Source organism: Helianthus annuus, chromosome 16, assembly GCF_002127325.2.
Source record: "Helianthus annuus cultivar XRQ/B chromosome 16, HanXRQr2.0-SUNRISE, whole genome shotgun sequence".
Taxonomy (NCBI): Eukaryota; Viridiplantae; Streptophyta; class Magnoliopsida; order Asterales; family Asteraceae; genus Helianthus; species Helianthus annuus.
Genome location: NC_035448.2, coordinates 163,352,202 through 163,375,188, shown reverse-complemented (window position 1 = coordinate 163,375,188; position 22,987 = coordinate 163,352,202). Strand labels below are relative to the sequence as shown.

General features: G+C 36.7%; 2 protein-coding genes and 1 long non-coding RNA gene across 5 annotated transcripts; 2 read left to right on the top strand and 1 right to left on the bottom strand.

Moving 5' to 3' along the window:
- Positions 1-238: 238 nt before the first annotated feature.
- Positions 239-887, bottom strand: LOC110915668 (kiwellin-1). The gene has a single exon (XM_022160400.2). It carries the CDS (start codon positions 885-887, stop codon positions 336-338), a length of 552 nt encoding a protein of 183 aa, XP_022016092.1. The 3' UTR covers positions 239-335.
- Positions 888-1,452: 565 nt separating this feature from the next.
- On the top strand, positions 1,453-10,998 carry LOC110915667 (replication protein A 70 kDa DNA-binding subunit A-like). Of its 2 annotated transcripts, XM_022160399.2 has the most exons (11): positions 1,453-1,681; positions 1,880-1,928; positions 8,031-8,169; positions 8,265-8,535; positions 8,606-8,690; positions 8,990-9,123; positions 9,620-9,698; positions 9,769-9,868; positions 9,932-10,086; positions 10,158-10,519; positions 10,595-10,998. In XM_022160399.2, the coding sequence occupies exons 1-11, from the start codon at positions 1,600-1,602 to the stop codon at positions 10,642-10,644; spliced, it is 1,506 nt and encodes a 501-aa protein (XP_022016091.2). In that variant the 5' UTR covers positions 1,453-1,599; the 3' UTR covers positions 10,645-10,998. The 2 variants fall into 2 exon arrangements, with proteins under 2 accessions (XP_022016091.2, XP_022016090.2); XM_022160398.2 differs by lacking the exons at positions 8,606-8,690; positions 8,990-9,123; positions 9,620-9,698; ... (2 more) ...; positions 10,158-10,519; positions 10,595-10,998 and adding exons at positions 3,324-4,887; positions 4,975-7,434 and having other exon boundaries at positions 1,582-1,681; positions 8,265-8,293.
- Positions 10,999-14,706: 3,708 nt separating this feature from the next.
- On the top strand, positions 14,707-18,076 carry LOC110916933. Of its 2 annotated transcripts, none has more exons than XR_002580137.2 (6): positions 14,707-15,175; positions 15,326-15,416; positions 15,875-16,108; positions 16,222-16,431; positions 16,879-17,139; positions 17,550-18,076. It is a non-coding gene; the product is annotated as an uncharacterized LOC110916933 (long non-coding RNA). The 2 variants fall into 2 exon arrangements; XR_002580138.2 differs by having other exon boundaries at positions 15,305-15,416.
- The last annotated feature ends 4,911 nt before the right edge of the window (positions 18,077-22,987 follow it).

The following is a 22,987-nucleotide window of genomic DNA, read 5'->3' as shown; positions in this document are numbered from 1 at the left end:
CCCATTTGAAGTGTATTTTTTTTATACCCCTAGCTAAATTCTGAAAATTGAAAGTGTATTTTCTTATTTTATATACAAACCACCCTATGTTTTCTACCATATTCCACCATTTGAAGGGTTTATTCTGAGTGCATTTGCAAGTTGCAGCCTAGCTACTAATTCAACAAGAAAATAAACTTGAACCAAATCCTGGATATTTAGTACTTTGGAAGTTTAATCATACAATATATACCCAATATAAACACAAATATATATGGCTTCACTTAAAATATATATATATTCACTAGAAAATAAACACATGATAACTTTTTAACATTTTTTAGAGTTCAATATAATTACTCTGACCAAGTAATATCCAAATCTCCCCAGTTATCTTGCGACACCCCTAAGGCTTTCCACACAGCTTTTGAAGCATCAACAATATTATTTGGGCAAGGTGGTTGATAGTCATGATCAGCGTCGCACCCCATAGTAGAGTCACACTCATCCACAACCATCGCCTTCACGCTCCTCCCATTTCCATTGATGGTAATATACTTATGGCACCTATCACCTCCCTTGTACCATCCGGTTGATAATGCCACAACTGGCGTGTCATCGGAGTGGTATTGGTTGTCACACTCTGATGGACCACCGCCATCACCTCCCTTTTGGAAACTGTTTATGGTAAGCTTTGCTTTAGTAGCACTTGTCACTGCAGGAGAGCATGTATACGTGGTGTAGAACTTACCTTGGACACAGCAATCCGAGTCATTCTCTTTGTTGCATTGTCCAGGAGGTGGTTTTCTTCCCCGGATGCCGCCACTCGGTTTGCAAGTCTGAGCACCAATTTGAATAGAAGTTGCCGTCAGGATAATGAAAAACAGGATAAAGTGGAACCTCTTCATTCTCTCTTTTAATTTGTGGTCTCTTTTACAATATATGGTGTGATTTGATGTCTAGCAAGGCAAAGTGATTTTGCTTTTATAAGGACTGGCTAAACAACAAGACTATTTTGTAGTCAAAACCATTTTTTCATAAAATTACAGTCCCCTTGGGCATATATTCACTTTGTTCTTAAAAAAATTAGTAAATATGATGAGTGCCGTCTCAAGTTATCTGAAAATAGACTACAAAATTGTCAAATACTAAGTTGGGTAAAATTTAATCTTGTTTGATATGGGCTCTTCTTGTAAGAATAAAATTGCAGTTTTAGTTTGAATATTAAATTATAGAAGCTTGTCATCAAGAGTATATTTCTTGTACCTTGAAAACCTTTTACTCAGTTGAGTATAATTGCTCCCTACACTACCACGATTATATATATCTTAAATCTTTACAATTGGGAACAGTATTTTTAGACATGTGGAGTCATCTTATTTGTTCCTTTTTTTTCCTTTTTCCGATTTTTAGATCTTTATATAACATTCTTTTCCTTATCAGAGCATATGTCTTTGTGTGGTGAAGTGGTTGTGTTTGTGTTTCAGCTCATCTTTCTCCCGGGTTCGATCCTCTTTTGTCAAACCCTACTTTTTTTTTTAACCGCCCACAGGTTTTTTAGTGCTTCACACGTGTCCCTTGTACCTTCAACTGAGGCCAGGTGTCTAATTGCATGGAAAAATGTTTGATTTAGATATACCAGTGTTTGATTGCATTGTATCTTCTTCCGGTTCTTTTGCTAATCTGCTTCTCATCTTCTCAGGTTGGTTAATTTTTCATTTCGTATGGTGCCATTGGGTGTTTCTTGTTTTTAATCTGAAGTTATTCTTGTCGATTTGGGGGTTTTGTGGTTTATTGTGAAGTTATTCTTGTCGATTTGGGGGTTTTTGTGGTTTATTGTGAAGTTATTCTTGTCGATTTGGGGGTTTTTGTGGTTTATTGTGCTTAAATTGATGTGCAGGTGTTGGTGTTTCAAGATTTCGGTGTGTGTCTCTTCTTCTCTTATGCAGGTACATTCTTTTCTTTCTTTTAGTGTATGTCCTTTCTGTTGTGTTACGTCGTATGCTGAAAGATTAAACCCAATTTAGAGCTTCTGGACATTTATTTTAATTTTAATAATCAACATGAAAACAAAACACATGCTGGGATTATTTTCAGTGTTCAACAGTTACCAGATCATAGCAAAACAAACTCTCCAATTTTCGTTTTTGAAGGATTTCCCTCTATTGTATCCAACTTTGTTATAAGGTGGTCATCACGATTTACGACGACGGAAAACGCCGTTGTAGAGTAGTGGCGGTGGTACGGTAGCGCTAGCACCGTCACGGTGGCGGTGGCTTTAATGGTGGTGCCGTTTGGTACAGAGAACGCCAAAAGTCGATGTCGAATTGATTTTGGAAACATTTTAGTTCGGGAAATTCGCTACCGCTGCCCGGTACCATTTGTTCATCTCTAATCACGGGTACCGTACGAACAACAACGGTGTCGTGCAACTTTTTTTGTTGATTTTCTTCGACTTTTAATGATTTCTTTTTTTATTTATGTTAAATAATGGTATCATTGAAGAATTTTGAATAAATCATCGATAACATCTTTCCAATTCAATAAAACTTCTAAATTAAGGGGTTTTCGGTGCAAACCAAAAACCACTAACCAAAATGCATATTAGGAGAATTTAACATTCATCTTTTTCATTTACTGTTTTAAGAACTTCACACAAATGCTATTTTTTCAGGAGGTGAGAGAGAAGCATTAGCATTACTTTACTTACACTACTTTATGAAAACGTTTTAGCTATATTATGAAAGTGAAAATAACTGTATCATTAGGGCAGTATCATGACATTTTTTAAATAAATATGACTGTTAATCTAAAGTTATAAAATTTACTTTCAAATAGTAAAATAATATTGTTGTTGCATATCTTTTAACGCTATTTATGTATATTATCTTGATGTGTTAGCTTACTCGGTTGTCACGAGAAAACTTTTATACAATTTGAATTTTTGTTAAATGGATACAATAACAAAAACATGCTTCAATAATTGTACAGTTGGTTAAGAAAATAATGAACGTTATCTAACAAAATAAAGTAACTGGCTAAGAAACTTTTGAAATGCTTTTCATACCTACCTAATAGCAACAACACAGCTTGTACTTGTAAAATCCCCAAAAACATAAAATTTCCATAAATTAAGGGCAAATCAATAGTCTGTCTTTTTTTGGCTGTGATGTACATGTGTGTTTTCTTTTAGGATTCTTCATTGGGTACCAATTAGTTGTTTAGGTTTGTTGATCGTAAGATTTAAAGTAAACTTAGTAGGATATCGCTGTTAAATTTACGATACTAGGTGTGTTTGTTTTCAAATTTTCCTTTTGCGCCGTGATGTTTGTTTTTCTTTTTAGCATCCGCGTTTGAAGCGTAGGCGTCATGCCTCTTCTACTGATGACGTTCCTACATCATCTGACGCCTCTTTCCCAGCGGGAAGTACCACTCACAGGCAAACTGCTTATCGCGCCGCAATCGCGCGTTCTAGGGTTCAGAGAGCAGTTCCTGGCCATTCAAATGTGTTCCAGCCTGTTAGTGTGCAACAATTGGACCGTTCAACACCGGTTGAGTATCTAGATTTGGGGAGTTGTACGGAAGTATGTGAGCATTGTCAAGCGTTGTTTTGGTACGACGAAAGGCTGGTTTCGTCTCCGGTGATTTTAGGGCCAAAATACAACAAGTGTTGCAAGGGTGGTAGAGTTGTCCTTCCATACCCAATTCAGCCCCCTGACTTACTAAAGTTGTTGTATGCGGATCCGCACTTCATGTCAAACATTCGTGCTTACAATGCTATGTTCTCCATGACTTCATTTGGCGCGACCATTGATGAAGATATAAACATTGGAGGTGGACCGTACGTATTCAAAGTTGCAGGTCAAGTCTCGCATTGGCTTGGTTCTTTATGTCCACCTCCTGGTGATAAACCTCGATTCTTGCAAATGTACATATTCGATAGTGAAAATGAGGTAGAAAATCGTTTGCGGTTCTTTACCAACAATGGAAGCGGGCAGTTGAATCCCGAAGTTGTTAGCGCTTTGAGTCTGATGCTTTCTGATGTTAATGGTTATGTAAAGTTGTTTAAGTCTGCAAGAGAAATCTGTTTGCAGTCCTCTGTCCCAAACTTTGTTATAAAGTTGTTTAGTCGTGTCGCGGATCGTCGCTATGATGCTCCAGCTCCTCATATGCTTGGTGCAATCATACGCGAAGGTAACATGGGTGCTGCAGACTATGATATCGTTGTAAAAAGTAGAGAAAACACGCCACAAAGGGTAAGCAAGTTGCATTCGTCGTACATGCCTTTACAATACCCAATTCTATTTCCAACCGGCGATAAAGGTTGGTCACCTGAGCTACACATGCTTGATGTAACAACACCGAATGATGATGCTTTGTCTGTCGAAGAACGTAATTTGACTCCGATAATGTATTATAGCTACCAAATTCATGATCGCAGAGACACTTACACACATCTGTTGAGGTCTGGTAGACTTTTTCAGCAGTATTTGGTTGACGCTTACATATGCGTCGAGCACTGTCGCTTGGAATATATAAGGACAAACCAAGATGCTCTTCGTTGTGAGTTTTTAGATGGAGTCCAAGATGCAATTTCTCGAGGTGATGTTGATGCACGAAATGTTGGTAAACGTGTTATCTTACCAGCATCTTTTACGGGCGGCCCACGGTACATGTACAAGCATTACCAAGATGCGCTTGCGATATGCCGAGTGTATGGAAATCCACAATATTTTATCACCTTTACATGTAACGTACGCTGGCCAGAAATAAGTAGAGAAATCCAACGTGTTGGTGCGTCCAGCGCTCAGGACAGACCAGATATAATCGCTAGAGTTTTTCAGTTGAAGGTTCGATCTTTCATTAAGTACTTAAGGAATGCTAAACCCTTTGGTGATGTAACAGCTGGTACACTCCCGTTTAAGGCATTTTCCAATTTGTTTTCCAATACCACATTTTTATTATGTTTCTAATTATTGATATTGTTGTTTTTAGATCTTTACACCATCGAGTTTCAAAAGAGGGGTCTTCCCCATTGTCATACATTGCTCTGGGTCTCAGATGCATACACCGTGCGCACGCCTGCAGATGTTAATCGCTATATATCCGCCGAACTTCCTGATCGTGATGCTGATCCTATGCTTTATAGAATCGTCGCTGAGTCTATGTTGCATGGTCCATGCGGTACGGCAAGAATGACCTCACCTTGTATGGAGGATGGCGTGTGCACAAAGAACTTCCCAAAGCCATATGAAACCGCCACTCGATTTGACTCTGCTGGGTATGTTCATTATATGAGGGCTTCCAACTGTGAACCTTTCTTGAAAAATGGCATTCCCCTTGACAATGGTTATGTCGTTCCATATAATCGAAACCTACTCCTACATTTCGACGCTCATATTAACGTTGAGTACTGTGGATGGAGTATGCTTATCAAGTATTTGTTCAAATACATAGCAAAGGGAGCTGATCGAATCCGCTTTGCATTGACTTCTGATAGAGATACGTCATCAAATGAAGTCATCAATGAAGTACCAGTGGTAGATGAAATACAGAATTTCTTGGATGCTCGATTCATTTGTCCACATGAAGCTACATGGAGAATACTAGCGTTCCCGATACATCACAGAAACCCGCCTGTTCAAGTTTTGGCTGTCCATTTAGAAGGTAAACAAAATTTAACATTCAAGCAATCCCAACGCTTGAATGACATCATGAACAATCCTAACACAGGCAAAACAACATTGACAGAATGGCTTTCAAGTAATACTTCTGAAATGTTGTGTGGAAGTACATCGTCAGTAGGTGGATTAAATCTTCGTTACATAGATTACCTGTCAAAGTTTAGATGGGATCTTACGAAAAAGATGTGGGTTGCTCGCAAATCTAGGCGCACACCTACAGTTGGAAGGCTTGCGTATGTGCACCCTTCTTGCGGAGAGCTTTTTTACCTTAGAATTTTGCTTACCTATCAAAGTGGATGTTGTTCATTTGAAGATATTCGTAAAGTTTCTGGTACTGTTATGCCAACTTATCGGGAAGCGTGTGAGAAATTAGGTCTTATTGGAGATGACAAAGAATGGGAGACCACTATTAGTGAGGCAGCGGAGTGGGCGTCTGGTCCCGAACTTAGATCTCTTTTCATGTATCTGTTGATGTATTGTGATGTGTCAAACCCGGCGAAACTATGGGAGCAAAACTGGAGGTGCATGTCTGATGACATAAACTATCGTTTGCAACAACTCGGTTCCAGTTCTTCGTCTTTTGTCAACACTGATGACCTTCAACAATACGTATTGTTTGAAATACAAGTGTTACTGGACTCAAATTCCAGCCCTCAATCAGTTACTGATTTCGGTCTTCCTGCATTGGATCCTACTATTATATCAGCTTTGCAGAATAGCCTTCTATTGGAAGAGAAAAACTATGACAGGCGTGCGCTACAAGAAGAACACAACTTGCTTCATTCAGGGCTACATCATGAACAACTGCATATTTACAACTTAGTTATGAGTTCTGTTGTATCTTGTTCACAAATTCTACTTTTTGTGTACGGTCACGGTGGAACAGGAAAAACGTATTTGTGGAAAACATTAATCGCTGCTTTGAGATCTACCGGTCGTGTTGTTCTTGCGGTCGCTGCCTCCGGTATTGCCTCACTGTTGCTCCCCGGTGGCAGGACAGCGCATTCAAGATTTAAAATTCCGCTTGAGCTTACAAATGATTCTGTTTGCAACATAAAGAAAAATACTAACCTCTGTGAATTGTTGCTGGAAACTAGCCTTATAATTTGGGATGAGGCGCCAATGAGTGATCGCCGGTGTTTTGAGTCATTGGATAAAACACTTCAAGATCTTACGTGCAATACATCACAATTATTCGGTGGCAAATCAGTACTATTAGGAGGAGACTTCAGGCAAACATTACCTGTAAAACCGAAGTGCACGAGAGCTGAAATTATTGATTCGTGTTTACCACGGTCGTATATATGGAAACACTTGACTGTTTGCAAGCTTTCCCAGAACATGCGTCTTGCAACATCGGCAGCTAATGAGGTAGGAAATCAAGAAGTTCAAGAGTTTTCCTCTTGGCTTCTACAAGTTGGAGATGGTCATGAAGGCGTGTTAATAGAAGGACAAAATAAAGATGTACGCCAGATAAAAATTCCAAGTCAGTACTTGCTACAAGAGGGCGACAATAACTTGCAACAATTGATCAGATTCATCTACAATACTGAATTGCTCACTTGTCCGACACCTGCTTTGATTGCGGAACGAGCAATAATATGCCCTAAGAATGATACGGTTCAAGAAATCAATAATATTGTGCAAGCCTTTACGCCTGGAGAGTGTGTCACATACTATAGTACAGATTCTATGGTTCCACATTCTAAAAACGGAGAAGAAACAGATGCAATGTACCCGATTGAATATTTAAACATGCTTTCATTTAACGGTATTCCTGATCATTGTTTACAACTAAAAAAAAATTGCCCAATAATGTTGATGCGAAATATAGATCAAAAGAATGGTTTGTGTAACGGTACCCGTCTTTTAGTGTCGCAATTGCTACCACGTGTAATTGAAGCTAGGATTATAACAGGAACCTCAGTCGGTCATAGGGTTTATATACCAAGAATTTGTTTTGTCGAAAATTCAAAAGATCTCCCATTTGTGTTTACACGACGCCAATTTCCTGTTAAACTTTGTTATGCTATGACTATTAACAAAAGTCAAGGTCAATCACTTAAAAAAGTAGGTTTATACTTACCTGGTCCTGTTTTTGGTCATGGTCAACTATACGTCGCTCTTTCAAGAGCTACGTCTCCATGTTCATTGAAAATTTTAATAACAGATGATAATAATACTTCTAGCGATACAACATTAAATATAGTTTACAAAGATTTCCTTGCAGAAATTGACAACTCCCAGGTCTACTATTTCTATTATTATTTTACATTAACACGTATATAATAGGTCCGTTTCAGATTCACCTAACAACCATGTTTGTTATTACTCACAACTGTCTGTCTTCTTCAACATGTGATGCAGGTGCCTTATCATGGAACACCCCGGAGTTTTTGAGCTAAGGCCTTCTAAATCCGCGCCGACAATCCATGTACGAGTATTGCGTTCATGGGTACCAGATTACAGGGATAATGAGCTGCACTTCCTACTGGTAGATCAAGAGGTAACAATTATATATTAAAACCAACATGAATATGAATGGTAACATCATATAAGTAATAACCAACAATTTTGTACGCTACTACAACATGTGCATAGGGACTTGGAATTCAAGCTGTCACAAAGGAAAACGACTGCACCAATGTGCGTTCAAGGCTGCAAATACAAGGATGCTACGAAATAAGCCGTTACGCTTGCGTGGATGTTGACGACTTTACTGCAGTGATCACGCATCCTGCGATGATCAGATTAGGATCAGCGTCTGTATTCACACCAATTGCTGATACTCAAGAATTGCCCACGCAATACTTCGACTTTGCCACCAGAAGAAAAATGGAAATTCAAGCCAAAAAGGAGAGAGGAATCGTTGGTATGGATACTAATATACTTTTAACACTTTTAGAAAAAAATATTTTCCATCTGGTACATGTACTTTGCAGACTTCATCGGAATCTATCTCAAGTTAGAAGATAAGACAAGTAAAAAAGGAAGACCGTATGTAGTGCTCACACTTCGAGACATCAGGTACAATCACTGGAAAATGGAAGGTTTTAGTTATATGAGAAGATTACTATCACTTTTACTTTTACTGAAATAAGGCACTTAGTATTTCAATCTTCTAAAATGTGCTAGATGCTACATCAGGCAGCCCCACCTAACCAAGTTTTTAACTAATATAGAGCCATTTTTCTGCTTATTTAAGTTATATGTGCACAAGCACATAAGCGGTTTACACTGCAATATTATAAAGTTAACTATGATAACAATGCTTCACTGAACACCTATCTAGCTAACTTCTTTTGTGACAACCATGAAAAAAACAGCAACCAAGACATGAGCGTTGCTCTATGGAAGGAGATAGCAACCTCAACCCATCGATTCAATCGCCGAAACATCGAGACGGCCGCCTCGCCAGCAATTGTTGCATTTACCAGTTTGAAAGTTAATGACCAAAACGGTAATATTTTCATCTAAAATAAACAATTTTTATTTCCTTTTAATTGGGAAACTAGCAAGACATAAACCTGGTCCAGCTCAGCTTTAGGGACCCGCTAGCTAGACCCAGCACTTAACTAACTTTAACTCTATTTTTAGCTGGTTTATACCTCAGAAAGATGTCCAATGTGTGCTGCCATTCATTTCAATTAGATATTAATTGATCGATTCAGATGGTTATATAGGTTGCTATTTGGATTCGTCAATTGTGTGTTCATGTTTATTCCTTCTCTTTCAGTTCCATCGTTTGTTTTTGGTCAGTTTTTTAACTGTTTTGTTGTCTTGCTTTTATTTCACAATACCTGAATTTGTTATTTGTTTTATGCGTCATTCGCTGATTATGCAAATGAATATTGCTAGAAGGTTTAACTCAGTTCTCTTTACAATAAAACTTAAATGACCAAGGAAATAAAATTTAACACATAATCTACTGATACATGTTGTATTCAATGAAACAGGTCTTCAGTTGCAGTCAACTAACGCAACTTACGTCTTCGTGAACCCACATCATTTGGAAGCTGAGCTATTGAAAGAAATGTAACGCCACCATATAACATCTTCACAACCACAATAGTTTTTCCGCTATTAACAACTTCTTTTGACATAGGTGGCAAAGCCAGGAACCACATCATCCAGCACTACAAATCATGCCCGATAACTTTGTACCAATAGCTGATCTACTTCAACTTCAGACCACCGAGATAAAGGTACGTATAAAATCTACAAACAACAATTCACCAGACCAAATTTTAAAGCAGATTTAACTATAGGGGAGGACATTCAATATCAAAGCTGAAATTACAGAAATTGAAACGACCAAAGGATGGTCATACAAAGCATGTCCTAAATGTAATCAGTCAGTATTACAAGTCAACACCCAATGGTTCTGTACAACAGATGGCATGCAAGAGAAAGCAAACACCATGTAAGTAACACACCATTTAAGCCCTTTCTTCAAAATATTATATTTGAACACACTAACACATATGTATACAGGTATCGAATCATCGTTACACTATCTGACAACACCGAAACAATCAAGGGAGTAATTTTCGACCAAGCTGGCAGGCAACTATTAGGAATGACATGTGAACAATTAGCCGAAAAAGAAAACCCCATCAATACCCTGTACTCACTCATGGCTAAAGAAGCATTGATGAGCATTCAATTGCAACACGACAAGAGGATGCGCACACTAAAATGCATTGTCAACAAAGCTTCATATCCGGTTGTAAAAAATATTGAGGCAACTTCCTCCAGTGTCACTGTCACTGATGCAATAAAGACACCCGCTCCAACCACACCAGGTCAAAAAGGAAGCACTGCAACCGGAGCAAAACGTCAACTGGAATTCGATGGTAAGCCAAGCCAGCCAAAATATTTACACATACACACGCCACATATACTCACATTAAACAAACTTTTACTTGCAGACTCAGACCCATCATTGGAAAGGCCTGGGAAACGCAGCCTCACCAACTAACACCCAGTTAACAGTAGTTTGATCTTTTGTCCACCAATAAAAAGAACCAATGGTGGGACAGCAGCCAACAACTAACTCCTTTTGTATAGATGATGGCATGATGCAGTCTAGCTACTAATACAACAAGAAACCCAGGCAGAACAGCAGTCAGGGGCAACACGTGGTCAACTAATTCTTTTTGCACTAAATATGTCGACTGCTTACAAACAACATAATACACCAACCTTGTAAAACATGAAACTGGTGGTTGTATTTTGATAACACTTAACATGTATGCATGGCCATACCATTTTTTGTTGGCTGCATCCATTAGGAGCAGCATGATAAGTAAATGCAACTTAGTTATTAACATCATGCACCAGCACCAACTTGATTACAGTATCTCACAGGATGTCCTTGGTAATACCCTTTATTCCCTAATGATCACCCCTATTATGATTTATTTATTTTGTTATGGTGACCTTTGTCGATCGACGTAACTAACTGAAACTAACATCTAACATCGCGCAACGCGCGAACACTCGGAAACCCCTAGTTATATGAAATCTTTACTCGGTTTGAAAAAGCATGAAAACAAAGATCCTTATAATAAATTCAAAAGTTGTATGATTTTTACTCTTTAAATTTAAAAAATTGTCGTGTTTTATATTTAACAAATAATGCTAAAATTATATATATATATATATATATATATATAGGGTAGGGATCCTAAGAGAAGTCCACCCTATATGAGAAACTTGAGAAGCATTCTGGACCACACATTTTTCTAAGCCTTTCGTAATATACACATATATATAGTTTAAAATTGACTATATACATATGTATATAGTCAATTTTAAACTATATATATGTGTATATTACGAAAGGCTTAGAAAAATGTGTGGTCCAGAATGCTTCTCAAGTTTCTCAACTAGCCTATCACTTCTCACATGATCCTTATCCTATATATATAGGGTAAGGTTCATGCGAGAACCACCCTTATTGCGAGAACCGCGAGAACCAATGTGAACACAAAATAAAATCTAAAAAAATCAAAAAAGCACTCAAATTTTTTTTTTATTTTTTTTAATATTTTTTAACAAAAAATCGCTATATTTCGTTCCATAAAAAAAAAAAAAAAAAAAAAAAAAAAAAAAAAAAACTTTTTTTTTTCGAGTAACAGTTATCCATGCACATGTGCATATGTATCATTACTTCAACAAATTCGGTAATACATTATCAGGAATAGACAATTGCACTTTAATTTACAATACCATTAGTAATACACTACTTTTTACATTACCAATATTCAAAATGCACATGTGCATAATTAGGTATAACCATGATATAACGTGTTTTGGTACAAAAAGTTTGTGATTTTGAATGGAGAAGTAGACCCATATACATGTTTTTTGGTTAGTTATATCTAGTGGTTGATGGTTTGGTTATAGTTGTCAATTTTTTATGTAATATGTTGATTGGATGGTATAAATGGTGTTTACATACATGTAATAAAGTGAAAATATTGTTAATGGTATTGTATTATGGATGGTAGGAGGTAATGGTATTGTATTATGGATGGTAGGAGGTAATGGTAGTGTATTATGGATGGTATGATAGATGAAAGGGAAAGTGTATTCAAAGTGGTGTACCAAAACACCTTATTTCATGTTGATACATATAATGCACATGTGCATTTCTAATATTGGTAATGTAAAAAGTAGTGTATTACATATGGTAGTGTAAATGAAAGTGCAATTGTCTAATATATGTAATGAATTACGGAATTTGTCAAAGAAATGACAGAAATGCACATGTGCATGCTTGTGTATTATGGATGGAATGATAGATGAAAGCGAAAGCAGTGTACCAAAACACCTTATTTCCTGTTGATACATATAGATGCACATGTGCATTTCTAACATTGGTAATGTAAAAGATAGTGTATTACACGTAGTAGTGTAAATGAAAGTGCAATTGACTATTATTTGTAATGAATTACGGAATTTGACAAAGAAACGACACATATGCACATGTGCATGGATAACTGTTACCCGAAATTTTTTTTTTTTTTTTTTGAAATTTTTTTTATTTTTTTTATTAACAAAATATAGCGATTTTTTCAAAAAAAATAGTAAAAAAATAAAAAAAAATTTTGGGTGTTTTTTAGATTTTTTTAGGAATTACTGTTTGTGTTCACACTGGTTCTCGCGGTTCTCGCAATAAGGGGTGGTTCCTAACGGATCTTTGTCCTATATATATATATATATATATATATATATATATATATATATATATATATATATATATATATATATATATATATAGGGGAAGGTTCATTTGAGAAGAAATTTAATCTGAGAAGAAAGAGCATATTAGTAAAATACTATTTCATGTATAACTCATATCATTAATTTTTAACTCTTTAATTAATTAGTTAACTAATCATTAATTATCCTACATATAATCTACAAAACCTACACATATCAAAAATTTCCTACATATACCCTACACATTATAGAATTTTATCCTATACAGTCGAAATTTATCCTACACAGCTCGAAATATATCTTACACAACTCGTAATTTATCCTACACAACTAGTAATTTATTCTACACTTTAAATTAAGTAGTTTTTTTAATTTGGAAAAAAATATATGTTTTGAAAAGGAGTTACAAATTTAATTTAGTTAGTTATTAAAGGGTAAGAATACAAATTAATGATATTTGTAAGTTTACCAATATACCGTTTTTTTTTAAATTAAATGCAAATATTAAATGAAGTAAAATGAAGCATTCTTATTGGTTGAAACTTCTTCTTTTTTTCTTCTTACAAAAAAATTCTTCTCATTTGAACTCTCCACTATACATATATATATATATATATATATTTATATATATATGGTTCCCATTAAGTCTAACCGCTTTCTAAATCGGTATCCACCGTTGGATTTGGCTGAGATTAAATCTCAGCCACTTAAACTCACAAAATTAACCGCTATGATGACGGTTTAGGACGGTTTTAATCAGTTTTCTTAGTTGGTGGTTAACTCAATCTTTTTCTGCCCATGATCTTCAGAACTCCTACAAACCTGGATAGTGTTATGAATTCAGTTGAGAGCATTCTTATATGATGTACAACCCTGGCACCCTGCACTCACCGATAGCTTCAATTTTTCTCCAACTACCCAACATCCATACCCATTCTCTCTCTATAGAAAAAGAAAGAAAAAACAATCACATTGAAAGAATTTATCAACAAGTTTGCAGATAATGATGGCGACATCCTATTCTTCTCAGGCTTGCACTCCATGATTCGCTAATGATTTCAAGAGAATTGAAATTGTAATAATTTGGTGATGAATTTGTGCAAGTTGATTCCTTGAAACCAAAGGAAAGCTTGGTGTCATACGAAGATATGGCCTGGATGGTATAGAACACAGGGAGAGAGCGCAGGTGACGATGAAGTCTGTGACGATGTGATAGAACAAAGAGGCTTAGACACCGACTGTTGCAATCCACAGAAGAAGGTTTGTTTTCCATGTTCATCCGCTGATGATTTAATATTATATTTGAAATATAAAACTGATAATTATTAACTTAATATGCACATAATCGATTTATGTTAATTATGCCCGAATGTACGATACTTCGTTTGTTTTTATGCAATCGCTTAATTAATTTTCAAAGATATTTTATCAACTGAGTCTATATGCACACCACCTGTTTTATTTGTTGATCCGTAATTTTTTATCCTGTCTAGTATGTGTTTTTCTTGAAAGAACAAAATTGCAGTTTTAGTTTGAATATTAAGTTATAGAAGCTTGTCATCAAGAGTATATTTCTTGTGCCTTGGAAACTTTTTACTATGTTGAGTATAATTGTTCCCAACACTACTACAATTATGTAAAATCATTACTCGGTTTGTAAAAGCATGAAAACAAAGATTCCTTAATTTGTTACTTGTGTATTTATGAGAAATCTCAATCTAGTCTAATTACCAGTTTAATGCTTATATTTCGTATTATTATATAAATATGGTTAGCGATGCTTCATGAACAGTATTTTACCAACATCTTTCTTTCCTCATTTCCTGCTACCACGTGTCGTCCCCCTTTAAATCCTAGATCTCTACGTCTCCTGCCACTTCTTTCTTTGTGCAACACCTCTTACTTACCCTAATTCACTCTCATCTCAACTTCAAACTTTTTGATATCATCACCCATTGTTACAATTTGTAGCTTAAATCCCTCCACCTCCTTACCCTAGCTCCTAATCTTATCATCTCCTGATTCATCTTTTTGCTCTGTTCGAAATCTTCAATGTGCATGGCTAGATAGACTGCATCTCAGGCAAGAACCGATTGCTGTACTTAATCTCTGCACATTTTTGTGTTTCATCGCCCTTCTAACATTGTTATTCTTCAAGAGGGTTTGAAATCTAGGTTGCTCAAAGTCTTTTCCTTTATGGGTTAATCCGAAGATTCACTCCATCTCAAGAAATGTTCTCTTGATCTTATTTTACTCCAATCTAAATAAGGCGTTGTTGTTAGGTGGGTAAATCGACATCTTTCTAGAATGCCCACCAGTTGTTTGCTAAAATGTTTTAATGAATTTCACTATTTTTTTTCATAAAATTGTGATTTTGTATGTAACTAAATAGAGCATGCTTCTTACATTAGTTAACACTAGCTTCCCATCAGGCGTTAATTGGATGCCTCAAGCTATGAAGATAAAGGAACCTGAGATTATTGAACATGTTGGGCTTGATTATTTTGAGAATTACATCCATGGGTAAGTTTTGGATTCAGTCACATGTCACAGTTGATGTTATCTTAAATATTTTGGATTCATTGGTTAAATACACATGAATGGTTGTTAATTTGTTGAGCAAGATTGTGAGCACTAAGATTTTAGTGTTATTTTATTTACCACAATTTGGAACTACAGTAGAGAAAAAATTGTGACAGTTGGCATTTTCAATTGTATTTTCTTTGACATGGGGTTTTGTTAATTTGAACAAATATATAATAACTAGAGCCTTCTTAATGAAAACAATTAAAATTCAAGATTTTATCGTTACAACATGCCTTCTAGCTACCATGATCATTGTTAATAGTGTCCTTGATTCTGGCAAGCAATTTTATCTTCTGTTATCAATATTGGAGGGCAACTATCATTTGGTTAGTAGTCAACTCTCCAAGTCCAATTAAAAGATTCAATAATCACTTATTAATGTGGTTCTATGACAGTTAAAGGATTCTTTAATCAGTTTCGAGCATAGTTCTATGACAGTAAAAAATGGCAAGTCTTCCGACATGCACAAAAAAGGTGAAAGAAACAGAGCCTAAGTAGCAGACCTATTCCGGAAAAAAAAACTAGAAGAACGCTCGGTAAGTGTTTTCCCATATTATTTTTCCTTATTAGGTTGTGGAACCTGCTACAAATACAGCTGCAGTTGCGAGGCCTTGGAGTGATCTTTTCAGGTAATGTGTGAAAATATATATTATTTTGACCCATTAGAGATTAAGCATAACTCAAATTAACCCATCCATTAGTAATTGGGTTTTAAATGCATGTGAAAATTACTCTTTTGCAGGGCTTAAAAGATTTACCAAACACAGCTCATATTGGTTTGAAGAGGATGGGAGGACTCGAGAATAAATTGTTTATTGATGCCATGAAGAGGAAATATGACGAGTCAGAGGCGGAAGATAGAGCGTCGGAATTATGTTCGTTGTGGGAAGAGTTTCTTCGCGATCCAAATTGCCATCCGTTTAAAGTCATCACTGTTAATGGAAAATCTCAGGTATACCAGAGGTGACAATTTTGACGTATATATAAGTAGAGGCCGGTTAACGTACAAGACCACCTTATCATGCGATGCGTACGTGAGCATCTCAACCGCACATCTAATCTAATCTAGGCCTTCAATCGAATGCGGTGGAACAATAGTAATTAATTTTGCATAATTGCGCCCGTCATTGCATAATTATGCACGTTATTTGCATAATTACGCACGTTATATTGGTGTTCGCGTACCGTCGCACGTTAAGAGCCTTTTGTATATACACCTTTCACTATATAAGTAAATGACCGACTTGGGGTTTATTTTATCTCTCATAGGCCAAGCCGGTGGTTAACATTCAGAAAATTAGCTAAAAAGAGGTTACTATGGTGTATCTGTGTAATGCTTTGTATAATATCTCAGAAGTTATATAATTTTTTTGTTTTTATTTTTACACAATGGGTGCAGCGTGTGATAGATGAAAATGAGGAAAAACTGAAGGGGTTAAAAAGAAACTACGGGGAAGAAGTTTATAAAGCTGTGGCTACTGTGTTAACAGAAATAAACGATTACAATCCGAGTGGAGCATATGTGACAACCGAGCTATGGAACTTCAACGAGGGCCGGAGATCTACATTAAAGGAAGGAGTTATGTCTCTTTTAGAAATGTGGGACATGCACAAACGAAGGCGGAACATGTGACCGGGTTTCACGCATGTTACATTAGAAGTATGCTTTCTGGTTTTGCGAACTCCAGTTTCCGTCACTTATTTTTAATGGGTCGCATGAAAATTAAACGGGTCAAATGGGTTAAAAGTAGCTTGAAGTATACTTTTAGCAAAAAAAAATAATCAACTATGGTAATAGCATATTCTATAGATTTTGTAGATATTACCTGCCAGAACAATGGCAAAATTTCGGCCTCAAGTTATAGATTTGAATACAGTAGCCTAAAGTTCTCGCTATCCCTCATTGTTGCCTCAACCCTATATCTGGCCAAATGGATGTTTTATTAGACATGGGTCAATGTTTGTTTTTATCTATTATTTCCTACATCTGTTTGATTTATTTGCAACAAATATAAGTGATGATTATTTTTGTCTATGTTTTTTGTTTTTATCTATACTATTTCCATGCAGGTACGATACATCAAGTCCCAAATACCAGGCTCAAACGTTCTAGCAGTTAACAAGTTAACATGGCATTCATTACACAACCACTACCAAACACACATAGTACCCCACCATCATCAACACCTGTTGTGCAAAAGGAGTAGCGATCGAATCAATAAGCAACCTTCCCAACTAAACGACAACTGTCCTTCACGAAACCAGGTCTATTCCTAACTACAGATACTACAACAGTATTACAACATTATACCTATGAAACTTTACTCGCAATCAACAACACCAAAAGAATCCGCTACCCAGATGCTTAAGGACAAGAAGAAAAACTCAGGACTAGAAAAAAGGCACCTCCGGATATTTTGTAACCATTGTGCCATTATTTTGTAACTAGATGCTCATGGGTAAGAAGAAAAAGTCAAGACTAGGAAGAAAGCATCTCTTTAGATATTGTATAATGTTGTACCTAATTATTACCATCAAAGGAGATAAAAAAACCAAAGTGTATGTTATAAGCTTCATTTTATAAATGGCTTCTATTGGCAATCTAAAGGCTTAGTTTTCAGTTTACCAATGTCTATTGGCAATCTAAAGGTTTAGTTTTCAGTTTACCTCTGTCTTACATTGGTGTTCGTTATGCTTCGCCGCAACGCGCGACTTCAACATAACTAGTTTATTATTATAATTCCTAATTCCTTTGTCAATTACATAAATAGTGGCGTGGCTTATTTAATAAAAAAATGATAAAAAAATATTTACTTATGAATTTTAGGAAAATACTCATTTATTTGTATCTTTAACTCTAAAAAATAGTCTATTATTTTAACTCATCAGATTGTATTATTTTCGGTAATTAAAATTATTCTACAAATCTGCTAAATATAATAAGTGTACAAAGAAACAATGTACAAAGAAACAACGGATTACAAAAAATAACATGGTCTTAATCTCCTCCATGAGAGCATCCATTGGCCTCCTAGTGTTGTTGAAGACCACCTTAAGGTCGAGCAAATGATAGCACCAAGAATTTATTTCAGTTGGCTGAGTTCTGTCCTCAGCCATGAAAAGAAGTTGCACCAAGTTATCCCAACCCATCAAATCTGACCCGGCCCAAATAGACACCTTTCTCCAACTCGCCTTAATATTTTTCCATTGCATAATAACATGGTTTGCTTTTCTTTAATGTCTACTTGTTGTGTCAATTCTTTAACATCTACTTCTTTGTCCTATGATTGCAAATCGCTTTTCTACCTAACATTGTGTCTAATTACTTATTTTTTACAAGTCACATGATTTCAATTTTGGCATTTAGGTTATTTTTCTCTTTCTTAGTAGAATTATTTTTTTACTAGATGTTGGTCTATCAGATTTTGTCTTCTTTTTATAGGTAGAGGTTTAGTATCAATAGTAATTTTTTGCCAATATTCATTTCATCTCAATTAGGGTATTGGTATGCTTATTTGAGTACGTCCATCATCCCTATCTGTTAACATCAACTTTTCAAACATGTTCACCGGCAAATTAAAAAATAACCAACATTTTCATTATATCATTCATCACAAAAAAATTAACAATCTACTTAACACACACAAAAATAATATTAACTAAGGGGCTGTTTGGTAGCCTCTTAATGGAACCATTAATAATTTTACCAATGAGAAGGTAGAAACATGTGACATGTGATGATTTACCATTCAGAGGTTACCTCTTAACCATTCAGACTTGAGGTTACCTCTTATTCATTCAGAGGTTTTAAACCATTAAGAGGTAGCATCTGAATGGTTATTAAGAGGCTACCAAACAGCCCCTAACAGTTTCATCATCTCATCATCAATCACACTTTTTTTCTCGAAAGGTAATCAATTTTTTTTTTTAGAACAAAGACCATGTTGAACCTAGCAAGAAGCTACCAACCATGGCAAAAGAACAACATATATGTCATGAGACAAAAGAAACAAAAAACAATAAATACAATGGGGCTTTAAGCTAGTCTTCCCAACTCAGGTCCAAACGCCTAGACCTGTTATTAATCCAGCCAAAAAGAACCATGTTGACCTCCTCCATGAGAGCATCTATTGGCCTCATACTAGTAACTAGTGCCGTTGAAGACCACCATAAGGCTGAGTAAATGATTCTCAAAGCTGAGTTCTGTCCTCAGCCATGTAAAGAAGCTGCTCTAAGTTACGCAACCCGTCAAAAAAGACCCAGCCCAAATAGAAACCTTATTCCAAGTTGCCTTAGCATTTTTGCATTGCATAATAAGACCATGCGTAGTCGTTAGCCCAATAATGCCCCCATCCTGGGGCGTTTTCTGCCATGTGGCAGTCCAGTCAGCGTGGGGGCATTATTGGGCGTTATTGCAAAAGTGCCGTAGTGGGAATAATGCCCAATAACGCCCATCCAATCATTACACAATTATTTATTTTTTTAAATTTAAAACTTAAAATACTTCATTAAATTAAATAAAATTACAATACTAAAAAATTACGTTGCAAAATTTTAAGTTTTATAAAAGATCCAAATGAGACATTTAATAAACAAAATTTTAGGGACTGATATAGCATTTTTGAAACTTAAAATATTAAAGATATTGAAGTTTAAAACCACAGGGGCCTAATGTGACAACTGAGGAAACTTTTAAAACAGCCACCCACCTCCATCCTTCTTCTTCTTCGTGACTGTGACCTTCAAACCCAAAAAATCCGGCTAAAATTCCGGCAAAGCCATAAAATACGGCAAATTCAAACCCCAAAATTCCATATCTCTCTCTCTCTCTTTAAACCACACGCTCTTATCTGATTGGCCAAAGATTTGCCATTTCGGCGTGTTTCAAAAAACGCCAACCTCCTTTTTTTCACGAATAACTATTACGGATAAACATAGTCAATAATATTGTATATATTTTAATTTGTATTTATTGTGCATTCCTTATTTAAAGGTAGACTAGTCAAGGTGGTTATAGACTTTCCATGTGACTCTCCTGTAATTCCGTAATTCCTCCTGTACATTGTATTTATATTCATGAATGAGAATTAATCTTTTTCACCAAATATTCTCTGTTACTATATTGTATCAGAGCTCCATATACTCCATTGAGTTTTTCGATCCTACTGCCACATCCTAGCCTCACTAAAATCACATGGCTTCTTCCAATTCTATAATACAAATAACTGCAACCCAACACTTCCCCATCAAACTAACAACATCAAACTTCACCACATGGAGAAAACAAGTCCTTTCCACTCTTATTGGACTTGATCTTGATCGACCTATCACAGGCACCTCGAACCAACATACAAAACTCATTGCCGGCGACATCCCGAAAACGAATCCGGAGTACACACTCTAGTTCCAACAGGATCAAATCATCATCAGTGGAAGCCTCTCCCACACCATCCAACCGATCGTCTCCTCCGCAGAGACCGCCCGTGAAGCATGGGATAAACTAAATGCTAGCTACGCCAGCACTTCCCCGTCACGGATTATCTCCCTAAAGTCCAAACTAGCCAAAAACCCGAAAGGCACTCGGTCCATCACCGAGTTTCTACACGACATGAAATCCGTAGCAGATGCTCTTGCTTTCGCTCAAAACCCGGTCAAGGAAGAAGATCTGGTTGTTAACGTTCTAAATCAATTAGGAGACGAGTACAGCCAATTAGTTGCAGCCATCAAGACCCGTGACACCCCTATCTCCTACCCCGACCTATTTGAAAAACTTGTTGATTTTGAATCTTCTCTGAAGGATTCAGATCCCATCCCATCCCAACCATAACCACAGTCAACTACACTCAACGTGCTACCCGACCTTCGAACCGCAACCCTCAAGATACTCGATCAGGCCGCTTCACACACACCGCCCCTTCGAGACCAAACCGCTCCGCTTGGTCATCCTTGAACCAAACCACTATTAGTCGCCCACCTCGGCACTCTATGTTCTGCCAATATTGCTCTATCCCTGGTCATGACACCAAGGACTGCCGGAAACTTGTTCCATTTTTACGTGACAGTAACGTCTTGCCGCCTACACAACCGTCCATGGCGCCGACAGTGAACACTACTTCTACTCAGCCTACCTCTCCATGGATGATGTTTGACACTGGCGCCTCGGATGACGTGACTCCAAATCATGGATCTCTTCATACCCTCTCGGAGTACGGCGGACCGGATGAGATTATTCTCGGTGACGGCAAAACTCTTCCTACTTCACACACTCTGGTCACACAACCATACCTACCTCATCTCGTCCTCTTTTGTTAAATAATGTTTTATGTGCTCCCAATATTCGCAATACCCTTGTTTGGGTTGCTAAATTGTGCAAATCTAACAACGTTTCTGTGGAATTTTTCCGTTTCATTTTTTGATCAAAGATCTTCGCACGGGGGCGCATCTCATGCGAGGACTGAACCTCAATGATCTACTATGCTCCGATTCGTCCCTTACCGAAAATCAACTCCACAACTACCGACTCTCTAAGTGCTTGGCATCACAAGTTTGGTCATCCATCCACCAAAGTTCTCAATAAACTCCTCAAGATTGTAGGATTTAATATTAAGTCTAATTCATCTTGTTTGTTTCTCTGTGATTCTTGTTCAATCAATAAAAGCCATAAACTTCCATTTGGCCAAAACTCTTTAATGCACACAAACCATTAGAGTTAATTTATTTAGATGTTTGGGGACCTGTTCAACGTTCCATTGATGATTTTATATATTATGTTATTTTTGTTGATTACTATTCGAAATATGTTTGGCTATACCCGATGAAACGTAAATCGGATGTTGCCACATTGTTCCCTCAATTTAAAAACCTTGTTGAAAAGTTTTTCTAAATACCATTAATCTCTATTTTTACCGACAATGGGGGCGAATATATAGGTCTTAAAAACTATTTCCATCAACACGGCATATCTCACCTCACCACCCCTCCCCACACTCCGGAGCAAAACGGTATCGCCGAACCCCGTCATCGACACATTGTTGAAACCGGACTTGGCCTACTTCACTTCGCTAATCTTCCGATGTCGTTTTGGTCTCATGCCTTTCAAACCGCCGTCTATCTTATAAATAGACTACCCACCCCAATTCTCGAATTTCAATCCCCGTACCAACGCTTATAAACTCTCCTCCTCACTACGCCAAGTTAAAACCCTTTGGTTGCCTATGCTTTCCATGGTTAAAACCTTATATTCTTCTAAATTATCCGGAAACAGTGGCTGTAGCTCTGATACCACCTTCTTTCGCAACCCACGTCCCCTAATTATCCGGGAACAGGCGGCCGCGGCCAGTATTAGTGGTATCGGTGTTTTACCAATTTACCCAGCGGAAATTACATCAGAACCGTAGTTAGGAAATATTTTATCAGAGTAAAATACCACACTTTTATAATATTAAAAATATGGGAAATTCCCAAGTTTCCTTTACAAACATTTTGTAGGGATAAACCCTATTTTATTA